The 13,274-nt window shown below is 36.0% G+C and overlaps 1 protein-coding gene across 1 annotated transcript; it reads left to right on the plus strand.

The window, feature by feature from the left end:
- Nucleotides 1-6,216: 6,216 nt before the first annotated feature.
- Nucleotides 6,217-7,336, plus strand: LOC108702072 (taste receptor type 2 member 30). Its single transcript, XM_018237071.2, has one exon. The coding sequence runs from the start codon at nt 6,217-6,219 to the stop codon at nt 7,093-7,095; it is 879 nt and encodes a 292-aa protein (XP_018092560.1). The 3' UTR covers nt 7,096-7,336.
- The last annotated feature ends 5,938 nt before the right edge of the window (nt 7,337-13,274 follow it).

The raw sequence follows: 13,274 nt of genomic DNA on the forward strand, positions 1-13,274 counted from the left end.
AAGTTGTGCGTATGGAAAATAAACCATCTTCTCGGTCATACTTTTGCTTTGTTTCTGTTATAATTAAGGTAAGCTCTTTTTTAAACCCATTGGCATTATCTATGTAATCAGTGACATAATATTTGTTCTAACTGGAACACTGTTTGTAACAAATGAGATAATAAATGATGTATTTATAGATGATGTATTTAATATTGAGGAAGCTTCCCACAAGTCAAATGGTAATGTAAATAAATTAGTACTATTGTGGAATTATGGATCAATTTAATGATGCAAGAAACAGATCAATTATTGAAGACATATATTCGTTACTGAACCTTGGCAAACGTTGTCTGTGAAACATTGGACAGCCCTTTTCGGTAGTCACTATCATATTTAGGCCTTGAGTGCTCCCACAACTTCCATGTGTAGGAATTGCAAGACTTCTATAAGTTTGAAGCACCCCTCCACAAACCCCTTTAATTGTGGTCTTCTGTCTTTAAAAATAAGTGCTTTGGGATATGTCCTCTATGAAGAAAAGCAACCATGCAGGGAAATAGCGGCCAATTTAAAATATGACCAGATGCATTGTAAATAGTTATGACCATGGTATGGTATTTACCTTGACATTTTATTAGTGGCTTAGCAATTTTATGATCATAAACGTGTAAAACCTCTATGAAAACTGAAAACCTCTATGCACTTCATCAACACAAACTTACATATATTTTAGTTGATGTGGCCAGATCTTTTGTACTTCCATTGTCATTTACTTATATTTGGAATGCTCCAACTATCCCCTTTATGATTTCTTGCAGGGGAACATAAGTACATAAAATGAGTAATATCGAGATTCTCAAATGTCTTCTTTACCCGAAATGTTGTTTTTGTTGCTTTTGTAATCTGCTAGAAATCTGCTCATATTGTCTGATTCAACTGTCATGTTACAGATGCATCTAGATATACTTACAAACCAGAAAAAGCTCAAAGCTAATGTACAATCTAGTATAAGCTAGTTAAGGGTTATTTTAAAGGAAAACTTAACCCTTAAAAATGAATATGGCTTAAAATGCCATATGTTATATACTGAACTTATTGCAAAAGTTAAAGTTTCAGCTTGTCAATAGCAGCAATGATCCAGGACTTCAAACTTGTCACAGGGGGTCACCATCTTGGAAAGTGTCTGCGACAATTACATGTTCAGAAGGCTCTGAGCAGCTGTTGAGAAGCTAAGCTTAGGGCTCGTCACTAATTATCAAGCAGAACAATTACAGTAGGTTAGCCTGTAATATAAGCTGATGCTACAGGGCTGATTATTAAATTCTTATGCTAATTGCACTGGTATCTGAGCTGCCATGTAGTAATTATTTGTATTAATCATTAATCAGCCTTATAATGTGACATTTCTAGTCTATGTTTACTGTATATTGTGAGTGTATATTGTGAGTGGGTCCCTAAGCTCAGTAAGAGCATTGCAGTGAATCAGCAGAAAAGAAGATGGGGAGCTACTGGGGCATCTTTGGAGGCTCAGATCTTCCCTGCAAAAGGTCTGTGGGTGCCTTGGGCTGGTAAACAAGCCCAAAACCCAATGTACATTATTTCTAGTCTACTTCTTTAGTTAAGCTTTAGTTCTCATTTAACAAATGGTTGATTACCATGTGTCCTTTCTCAAACTTTGCAACTACCATGTGCATGGCATTTTTACTTCTCAACCCATTTTTCCAAGATAACTTCTTTTAATTGTATCTTTCTGTATATAAAGGATCTACTAAACAGATAATGACAATATCTGTTGCTGGAAGATCATCCTTTGTTCTTAGGGGTAAGGACAGTGTAACTATCATGACTCCCCAACAATTTGTCCCAGAATAGGAGTCATTATAGTCTGAGGCAGTCATGTCCGAAATACTTAACATACTCAACGTACTTAACTAGCAGTGAAGTTGGATCAAGAGAATATACAAATTCTTTCCCTACCTTAAATACCAAGTTATGCTTTCATTTTTGAGTGGTTAATTCTTTTCTATATTTATAGAGATTAGCAATTGTCCTCATTTGAGTTCAGCTTTGATCCCTTCAAAAAAATAGGACCACGCAACAATTCGAAGGTAGAATAAATGCCAGATTAAGACGCTTTCTAAATGAACTGGGAACGATATGTGCTTATTTTTACTTCTTTGATCCTTTGAGATGCTATAATTATTACACACATCTCTCTTAGGATGTGAGCAGAGACAAAATACATTTAGGGGTCTATTTACTAACAATTAGATTTCTATTTAATTCCACAAATCTCTAAAAATTTGTGTTTTTTCTGTATTTCTTTAAAACTCTAAAAATTCATGATTAGTGATGGGCGAATCTATTTGCCAGGCGAGAATTCTCGGCTAATTTCCGAGTTTTGTCACTGGCGAATACATCATGAAACTGGCGTGAAAATTCGCTGCGTCAAAAAATGATGAAGCCAGCGAAAAATTTTGACGTCAGTGACAATTAGAAGCATGCCCATTGACTTTACTGCAATTGGACAAAATAGGCGGGCGTCAAATTGTCGATGGCTTCAATTTTGATGCCCGCAAATTGACGCTGGGGTCAAAATCCGTGTTTTGATAATTTTTCACCATTTCAGGAAATTTTTCAGAGATGCGAAATGGGACAAATTCGCCCATCACTATTCATGATTTATTCAGTGGAATAGCCAGGAAAAATTCTAATACAAAAGTGCACCAAGTAAAAGCTGTTGAAGACTCATAGAAGTCAGTGGGAGCTGCAATGATCCTATTGAACCATTTTTAATCAGTTCGGATTTTTAGAGGTTTTCTGATTTTTTTTTCACTAGTAATTGTATTTTTAGCACATTGTTCAGCATTTTTTTTCCGTTTGTTTTCCCGTTTTTACATTCAGATCTTTTAATAAAGTTCGAATAGTAAAATCTCAAAACATTTGAGTTTTTTTCACTAGAGGAAAAAAACCCTTAAATGTTTTGAGATTTAATATACCCTGAGGCTGCCAAAAGTCTCAATTCAAAAATACTCCATCTCAAAACCTGTCAAGGTCCTGTATAAGGTAATGGTGTACTTTCCAGTTTCTAGTTTTTTGAATTTTTCAAGAAATTTTTTTCGATCTGAATTTTTTCGCGTTTATAAAATGATAAATAAGGTAGTAATTGTATTTTTAGCACCTTGTTCAGCATTTTTTTTCCGTTTGTTTTTCCATTTTTCCATTCAGATCTTTTAATAAAGTTTGAATAGTAAAATCTCAAAACATTTGAGTTTTTTTCACTAGAGGAAAAAAACCCTAAAATGTTTTGAGATTTAATATACCCTGTGGCTGCCAAAAGTCTCCATCCAAAAATACTCCATCTCAAACCTGTCAAGGTCCTGTATAAGTTAATGGTGTACTTTCCAGTTTCTAGTCTTTTGAATTTTTCAAGAAATTTTTTCAATTTGAATTTTTTCGAGTTTATAAAATGATAAATAAGGTAAAATCATGGATGGGAGCTTGGTTATCCTTTTTTTCTTAAAATAGTAAGAAAAAATTGGATTTTAGTAAATAACCCTCTTAGAGTTTACCTTTAGTAAGTAAAACTATCTTCTTTGAAAATAAGAAATAACACTGAGCCCTTAATATTTTTCTTTTGCTTCCATAATTCTATTTCTGTCACGTTGAAACTACTTTATATATAACTGGGTTGACATTAAGGGGCAAATTTACTTAAGGTCGAATATCGAGGGTTAATTAACCCTCGATATTCGACTGTCGAAGTTAAATCCTTCGACTTCGAATATCGAAGTCGAAGGATTTAGCGCTATTCATTCGATCGAACGATCGAACGAAAAATCCTCCTTTTAATCCACCGATCAAACGATTTTTGTTCGACCTAAAAAACATTAGAAAGCCTATGGGGACCTTCCCCAAAGGCTAACATTGACTTCGGTAGCTTTTAGGTGGCGAACTACGGGGTCGAAGTTTTTTCTTAAAGAGACAGTACTTCGACTATCGAATGGTCAAATAGTAGAACGATTTTTAGGTTGAAGTAGCCCATTCGATGGTCGAAGTAGCCAAAAAAACATTCAAAATTCAAAGTTATTTTCCTCTATTCCGTCACTCGAGCTAAGTAAATGGGCCCCTAAGTATTGAAAGCAATTTTGATAGGCAAAGCAGACAAATATCAGATATTATGAGTCCAGCTATATACTGTATACATTTTCACTAAAATAGGAACAGCATGACAAGAAACCCAATGCTAGGATGATTTGAATGTTCCATTGGTTTTGTTCTATCTATATCTTATGTGCCTGATCTGCATCTGATCATAACTGCAAAACTCAGTTGGAAGTAATATTTGACTTTTTAAGAATACAGTCGCTTGAAAATGCTGTCAGAATTTGACTTGGTTTTTGCCATTGCTCTTACAATATCATGGACATGTGGGACCATCCTGAACTCATCCATTGTAGCTGTGTATCTCAGTGACTTGAAGAAGGGAGTGAACCTTTGTGCCTGCGATCAAATCATTCTCACCATGGGTTGCAACAATCTACTCCTGCAGTGGTTTTTAACATTGCATCTGGTGGCTTTTCGATTATACGGTCTATTTGCTGAGGTATCTCTTGTAGTTGCTGTCTCCTTTATATTAAACTTTGGAATTTCTCTCTCGTTTTAATAACAACTGAATTTCTATTTTTTTCCACAAATCTCTAAATATTTGTGGTTTTTCTGTATTTCTTTAAAACTCAAAAAATTCATGATGTATTCAGAGTAAAAACCACAAAAAACTCTGATACAAAACTGTGGGAGCCTCAATGATCCTATTGAACTCTTTTAATCAATTAGGACTTTTAGAGGTTTTCTGATTTTTTTTCACTAGTAATTGTATGCTAAAAGCACATTGTTCAGAATTTTTTTTTCCATTTGTACTTTTTATATTTGAATCTTTTAATAAAGTCTGAATAGTAAAATCTTAAAACATTTGAGTTTTTTCATTAGAGAAAAAAAACCCTCAATTTGTTTTGAGATGTATTATACCCCGAGGCTTTTAATAAAGTCTGAATAGTAAAATCTCAAAACATTTGAGATTTTTCACTAGAGAAAAAAAAACCCTCAATTTGTTTTGAGATGTATTATACCCCGAGGCTGCCAAAATTCCCAATCCAAAAATACTCCATCTCAAACCTGTCAAGGTTCTGTATAAGTCAATGGCAGAGATCCACTTTCTAGTTATATCATGGTCTGAGCTGGGTTTCGTATGGTAATCTGAAAAATTCTGGATTTTCGGGTGTCAAAAATGTGAGTTTTTTAAAAAAAATTCAAGGTTTTTTTTTGTTTTTCAAATGATAAATACGATAAAATCCTGGATTGGAGCTTGGTTGGGCTTTTTTTTATTAAAATAGTGAGAAAAATTCGGATTTTATTAAATAACCCTCTTAGCCTTTACCTTTAGGAAGTAAAACTATCTTCTTTGAAAATAAGAAATAACATTGAGCCCCTCAATATATTTCTTTTGCTTCCATAATTCTATTTCTGTCATGTTGAAACTTGTTTATATATAACTGGGTTGACATTAAGGGGCAGAAGGGTCGAATAGTAAATTCAAATTTTCGAATTGTATTTTTGATCAAAACACAAATTCGAATTGGGAATAATTCAAACTCGATTCGAATTCGACAATCGAGATATATCAAACCTTTACCCTGGGACCAATTCAAATTTGACTATTCGCCACCAAAAACCTGCCGAGTTCATGTAGAAGTCAATGGGAGAGGCCCAGTGACCCATTTGAAGATGTTAATAGCCTTCCTGACATTCAAGTTTAGTCTAATTTGATTCTAATTCAATTCGAGTTTTTGAGTCAGTAATATTGGTCGAGTTTTTAGATGTTCAAATTTTTTCTTAAATAACCTCCCATTTGAATTTTGAGTATATTTGAATTTATTAGAGTAAAAAAAAAATTCAAATGAATTGGAAATTCGACCTTTGATAAATGTGCCTCCCAGTATTGACAGCATTTTTGATAGGCAAAGCAGACAAATATCAGATATTATGAGTCCAGCTATATACAGTTTTACTAAAATAGGAACAGCATGACAAGAAACCCTATGCTAGAATGATTTGAATGTTCCATTGGTTTTGTTCCATCTATATCTTGTGCCTGATCTACATCTGATCACAGATACCTGCAAAACTCAGTTGGAAGTACTGTAATATTGCACTTTTGTAAAATACAATCACTTAAAAATGCTGTCAGAAATTGACTTGATTTTTGCCATCGCTCTTGCCATATCGTGGACATGTGGGACCATCCTGAACTCATCCATTATAGCTGTGTATCTCAGTGACTGGAAGAAGGGAATCAACCTTGGTGCCTGCGATCAAATCATTCTCACCATGGGTTGCAACAATCTACTCCTGCAGTGGATTTTAACATTGCATCTGGTGGCTTTTCGATTATACGGTCTATTTGTTGAGGTATTTCTTGTAGCTCCTGTGTCCTTGATGTTGAACTTTGGAATTTCTCTCTCATTTTGGCTCACTGCCTGGCTCAGCATCTACTACTGTGTGAAACTGGTCAACTTCTCCAGCAGATTCTTTATTCGATTAAAGAGAGAAATTTCAACTGCAGTTACATACTGCATAGTGGGTACCATCGTTACTTCATTCGTTATTCGTTTGCCCATTATTTGGACAATGCACAAAACAACCAACCAAAATCTAACAAGGATTAATAGTATCTTCTATGATAATATTGCACTTGTTTCATTTAATGCTGTATTTATTTGCTTCCTTCCAACTATTATAACTTCCTTCAGTATTGGACTCAGTTTGATGTCCCTTTTGAAACATGTCCATAAGATGAAGCAGAATTCTTCTGAGTTCTGGAATCCTCAGCTGAAGAGCCATGTTAAAGCTTGCGGGACAATGCTACTTCTTTTGACTGTGAACTTGATATTCTTTCTGGCTATTTTTCTTTACTCCCTCTTAAACCGTAAGGCTGGAGCTACTGAGAAATATGTAGCCTGGTTTATTATGATGTCAGATCCCTCAAGTCAAGCTATAATTCTTCTGTTTGGTAATGCCAGGTTAGCAACTGCCTGGTCAAAGTTCTTATTTTCTTAGTGATAAAGGCTTATCAATGAAATCTGTCCTACTGTACAATAATTATGTTAAGGTTAATGGCTGGTGAAACTGGTGAAAGCATATTTATTCTTTAAGTCTATAATTACTTTACTAACCAATGAGAAACTGATTTCTATGATGTGAAAGCTTGATTTTAACTTAAATACCATATTTTCATAATTTGACTTCAATGGCAGAGGAACTAGTACTAAACAGAAAAGATGTCTGTTCAATGTAAAGAAATATTTTATATATATATATATATAGATCGAATGCCTTTTTATTCGATCAAAAACTTAGAAAAAAAGCCTATGGGACTTTCCCATAGGCTTTTAAAGCAATTCATTAGGTTTAATCTGGCGAAGTAGGCAGTCGAATGATTTTTAAAAGAGACAGTACTTCGACTATCGAATGGGCGAATAGTCGCAGCGGTTTTTTGCTCGATCTATTCGAATCATTCTACTCAGGCGAATTTACACCAATTCGATAATCGAGGAGCACAACAAAAAAACTCCTCGAAATTCGAGTTTTTTTCCCTCTATTCATTCACCCGAGCTTGGTGAATGTGCCCCTTAGTGTTTGTCATAGTTTTCTTGTTCTTTAACCGGTTGTTATGAATGAATTATTTTGTGCATAAGGGAAATAAACCATCTCTTCAATGATACGTATTTGAGTTTTGCTTTGTTTCATTTATTGCTATCAAGTTATACTCTAAGTTAACCTGTTACCATGTAACTATTCTATTATGATGTTGGGTTTATTGAATGAGACATGCTTTGGTCAGTCAACAACTCACTTCCTGCAAGTCAAGCCTTATCTGTGGAAACTAAAGGTTAGGAAACGGTTAGTCCAAAAAAAAAATTCTGGGTAACTGGTCATTAAATAAACTGATACTGCTGTAGAATTATTATGTTTTTATACAGTAATTTACTAAGATAAAATATCTTTGGTTTTAAATACAACTACAACTTCTGTTAATAATTATGAAACCTGAGCATGATTTGATATTACATCATACAGCCTTGTTTGTAGCCACTATGGTATTTATAGGCCAAATCAATCCTTGACCTTTAAACCTTGGATAGCTCTACTCATAACTTCATTCTAATGTCTGAAAATACCTCTTGCAATTATACTACCTTATCAATCTAGGGGTAAAATATTCGTTCTTTGTTTAAATCACACCATAAAAATGTCAGTATAGTGCAGCTCTGGCATTTTGAAACATTGGATTGTGGTCCACCCTTTGCAAAATATCGTTCTAACAAGAATCTCAGCATTCTCACCCTAAGCAACTCTGTTAAATACCATTAATATTCTGGCTCATTATTCCAAGATACAGTTGACTTGCTTTGATTGTATCTTTCTAAAACTTGAAAAGCAATACTGTATATTCTAATAGAACAGGGGTCCCCAACCTTTTTCAATGAGGCCAATGAGTGCAACAATCCAAGGGTTTGGGGAGCAACATGTTGCTCACGAGCTACTGGTTGGGGAACACTCTATTAGAAGATAAAGGCTTGTTCTAAGGGCCAATGGAAGTGTAACTTTTATGCCCCCCAACCAGTTGGCAAAGTATATGAGTAATTATTGTCCTAGATACTGGTAACATACTACACTGGCAGGGAAGTGGGATCTAGAAAATACAGTAAATAAATACTTAATAAATGTGCTCATAATATTGATTTTTTGCTTTATTAAGATAATGGAACTATTACAATCATCATATGCTGTGAGCATTGATAAAAAAATAAATTTACAGATAGTAATCTATTTTTTTTATTTATTAATTGTTGCCCTGTAGTGAGGCAGTCTGGATACAATTCACTGTTTGATACTTGCCCTTTGTTCGCTAGTTCACTACTTTTCGCTAGCGTTACTTCGGCTGTGTGAGCATTTTATAGTAAAGATGCGCTAGCGTTCATTTATGCCTAATGAAACTTCGCTAGTGATCTTGTGCTTAGGTCAGTTTGCATAGGGCAGGTAATTTAATGTTGTATGGACGTCTTTATTATAAATGTTGGTGCAAATGGTTTAAGTTACCAGTTTATATTACACAAGTCCAGGGAACCTTAATAAAGACAAGTGAGTTAATATAATGCCCTACACGTGAGCCCACTGTAAAATGAATGTTCCAGATGTTAGGAAATGTCTGGAAAAAAACGGTTCCCCAAAAAAAAGTTTGTTAGGACTTTTGCAGGCAATCAGGCTGAAATAAGGAAAAGACGCCAGCGGTTTTTGGACTTTGGTGCATTTACGGCTCCGAGAATATAATGTAAGTGACAGAAGATTGAGGAAGATCTAGCTGCTTTATAGCAGTTTGCCTGGTCTGAGGTGGCGAATGCAACTCTGGCGAAAGAGGTAAAGTTCAGTAAAATTCACATTTTAGTGAATTTGTGGAGTAACGTCTGGCGATAGAGTGCAAATGGCAGCTAGCGATGGTCTGTTTCACCAGTAAATTAGTGCCTGTTAGTAATTAGGAGATGTCCCTGCGGGTGGCAACGCTGTCGAAAAGTTGCTAGTAGTCACTTCGCTCTTTAGTAAATCTGCCCCTTAGTATCTTTGATGATAATATGTTGATTCCTTTGTTTAATGTCACTGTTGCTTGCATCCTTCCAACTAGTATAACATCCTTCTGTATTGGACTCAGTCTGGTCCCTTCTGAAACATACCCATACAATGAATCAGAAGACTCCTGAGCACTGGAATCCTCAGCTGAAAAGCCCTGTAAAAAATAGCAAAACAATGCTACTTCTTTTGGCTGTGAACTTGATATTCTTTTTGGCTATTTTTTTCCTCCAAGCTATGAGATACTGCTGGAGCTACTGTCTAAATGTACCCTGGTTTATTATGAAGTCAAATACCTCTGGAGAAGCCATAATTCTTCTGCTTGTTCAAAGCTCTTGTCCTCTCATTAAGGGTCATGTAAATAAATTTTTTCCTTTTGTAGAATAAATATTATGTTAAGGCCAATGGTTTTATAACACTGGTAGTGATGGGCGAATTTGGGCCGTTTTGCTTTGCCGTATAATTTGCAAATTTCCAGCGAAATGCGCAAAACTACGGTTTTTGACGCTGACGTCCGTTTTTGACACCGGTGTCCAATTTTTTTGGATGCTGGCGAATTTTCTCAGCGGATTTGCAAATCTATTCGCCGTCAGCGAATCGCGGGATTTCACCACAAATTCGTGCCTGGCGAATAAATTCGAACATCACTAGACACTGGTATAAGCATATTTTACAGTTAACCTATACTGTATAAATACTATAAAAAAACAATGAGAACTTTGGGGGAAATTAACTATCCTGCGGGCAGCACAGTCTTCGCTCACATCGCAACACTGTCTATTCGCTAGTGCAACGCTAATTCACTAAAATCCGAAGTTGCGTCCAGGGCGCCGAACTCTGGTGAAGTTGCGCTAGCGTTATTGCACCAAGCGAAGCGAAGTTGCCCTAACGTTGGCTAATTTGTATACGGCGGGAAGTTAAAGTTGAATGGACGTATATGTTGCAGCAAATACATTACACTACACAAGCCCAGGGAACCTTAATAAAATAAAATAGAGTTGTTTTATTGGCCTACACATTTGCCCAGTGCATAGATTATGTGCCATATGTTAGGAAATGTATGGGGGAGCCATGGTCCCCCCCAAAAAATTACAGCCTTTTGCAGCCTATCACCCTGAAAAAGTAAAAGACGTCAGCGTTTTTTGGGACTTCCATTGCACTTCGCCTGGTCTGAGCTGGCAAAGGCAAGTCTGGCGGAACAGGTAACGTGGGGTAAAAGGAGCATCTTACTGAATTTGCGAAGTAACGCTATTTCGCCAGAGTTTTGATGCTGAGAACGGGATCTCTTTTTTGGATAGCTGCACCACAGTAGCAATTCTCCAATCTTTTGGCACCATGTCAGACCTCAATGAAATCTGAAAAATGAGGTATAGAGATTTGGCAATCACAGAGCTGAGCTCATTTAGTAGTCTGGGATGAATACTATCTGTTCCTGGACGTTTGTTTATCTTTATATGTTCTAGTCTCTTTTTAAATTCATCATCAATGCTTCATTAGTTATATTACTAGGATAGGCACTATTAAGATGGTTCCTCATTTGTGTAGACAGACAAAAAGATAGTTCAGAATCTCTGATTTTTCTCAGTTTTAATCAATTATCAGATCCCCCTCTGACAGTAAGGCTCCCACCCCACCCTGCTTCCTGATTTTACTATTTACATATTAAAAAAAAAATGATGCATTTTTTTTACTCCTTGATGCAATACCCTTTTCCATGTCAATTTTAGCTTGTCTTTTTTGCACAATTTATTAACTTTCTTGTACCTATATTTATGTCAGGCTTGGCCACAGGTGAGTGGCTGGTAGTTAGGAGCCTTGGTGCTGTATAACACGAGTACAGCGGGTATTTGAGGTTTTGATATGCCGGAAACATGTTATGCAGAATAGTATTTTAATAATGAAAAGTATGGCAAAATAACAGATGAACAAAAGATAAATAATATAAGTTCTTACACCAGGTTGGTGGCCAAGGGCAGGCAACAATAAAGCAAGTCCGAGAAACAGGTTGAGGTCGGGGGCAGGCTGATGGCAATAACAAGTCCGTATGGCAGGCCGAGGTCGGAGGCAGGCTGATGGCAGAGGGTAGTCCAATAAACAAGCCGAGGTCAATTACCAGGAGATCCAACAGAGAGCAGGTAAGGGGAACTGTAGCAGAGAACACAGGCACAGGGAACAAGGCAGGAATCTCAGGAACAAAGGCAGGAATCTCAGGAACAAAAGCAGGAATCTCAGGAACAAAAGCAGGAATCTCAGGAATCACATGATCAAGGAGTCACAGGAACAAGGAGTATGCAGGATCTAGCTTGGGAGCTTCAATGATCAAGCACCGGAGTATCTTTAGCAACAGGCTTATAAAGGCTCTTAATTAACAAATTACCAACACCTGGTAGAGCAAGAAGGAGGAGGTGAGCAAACGTATAAGGTGGAAAGTCTTTAATCATACCAGTAGAATCAGAATCCAAAGGTCTCCAGTGGCTCAATGAAATAATGCAGGAGCTTGTGAGTGTATAGTTCAGAGTTCGATCCCAGGTAGCTCCTGACAATTTATTGAGCAACATGTTAAAGACATATCATGTTTGTTCTTTGTTTAACCCTGTGAAAAGTCTTTCACTGTTAATATGTTGTGGAGACGCCCATAAACTGTTAAAGTTTGCACATCTAAAGTGTAGTATTTTAGTTACTCCTTCTAGAATTGCCTCTGCAACAGAATCTCAAAGGAGACCATGTTATGATCACTATTCCCTTAATGCCCCTCACCCACACAGATGATAGAAATGATTTCAGTATTATTAGTTATTACAAGGTCCAAAGAGACTCATTCCTAGTAGGTCAGCGCGGTTAAGGAGGTTGGCAGGCTAAAAATACGTTAATAATAATAATAATACATGTTAATAGGCTCGTGAACGAGCTGGAATAAAAAGTTGTCATTCAGCATATTTACAAACCTACTAGTTTTTTCTGTCTTGGCAACCCAATTACCCCAGTAAATGTCTGGATAATTGAAGTCACCCATAGTAATCACTTGACTTAGCTTCTATTTGTAAAAGTAGCTGGGCTTCATACTCATCACTTATACGAGGTGGTTTAAACATACACCAATGATAATTCTCTTTGTATCCTTTTGCCCAGTTGAAATCTCTACCCAGAGTGATTCCACACCATCAACAGTATCATCCCTGGTTTTTCTAGAACATGGCTTTAATTAAGACTTTGCATACAAACACATGCCTTCATCCCCTGGATTTGTTTTAATTATATCTCTATCTCTGTATTAGATGGATACTTACAATATATACTGTATTGTTGTATTCTTCTACATATGAAGGATCTAAGGCCCATTTACTTACAATCACATCTCAAATTATTGAGTGTAAAAATCATGAAAACTTCTAATAACAATCTTCACCAGGTAAAAGTTGTCGAGGTCCTATCAAAGTCAATGGGAGCTGCACTGATCCTATTGGATTGTTTAAAATCAATTTAGACTTTAGGAATTTTTTTCATTAGAAATTGTCTGAAAAACTAGAGATATTAATTTTACATTTGCACTTTTTTATTTGGATCTTTAAATAAATATCATGCCGTTCATGGTTTTAGAGAAAGTTAGTTTA

The sequence above is a fragment of the Xenopus laevis genome, chromosome 9_10L (assembly GCF_017654675.1).
Source record: "Xenopus laevis strain J_2021 chromosome 9_10L, Xenopus_laevis_v10.1, whole genome shotgun sequence".
In the NCBI taxonomy this organism is placed as follows: Eukaryota; Metazoa; Chordata; class Amphibia; order Anura; family Pipidae; genus Xenopus; species Xenopus laevis.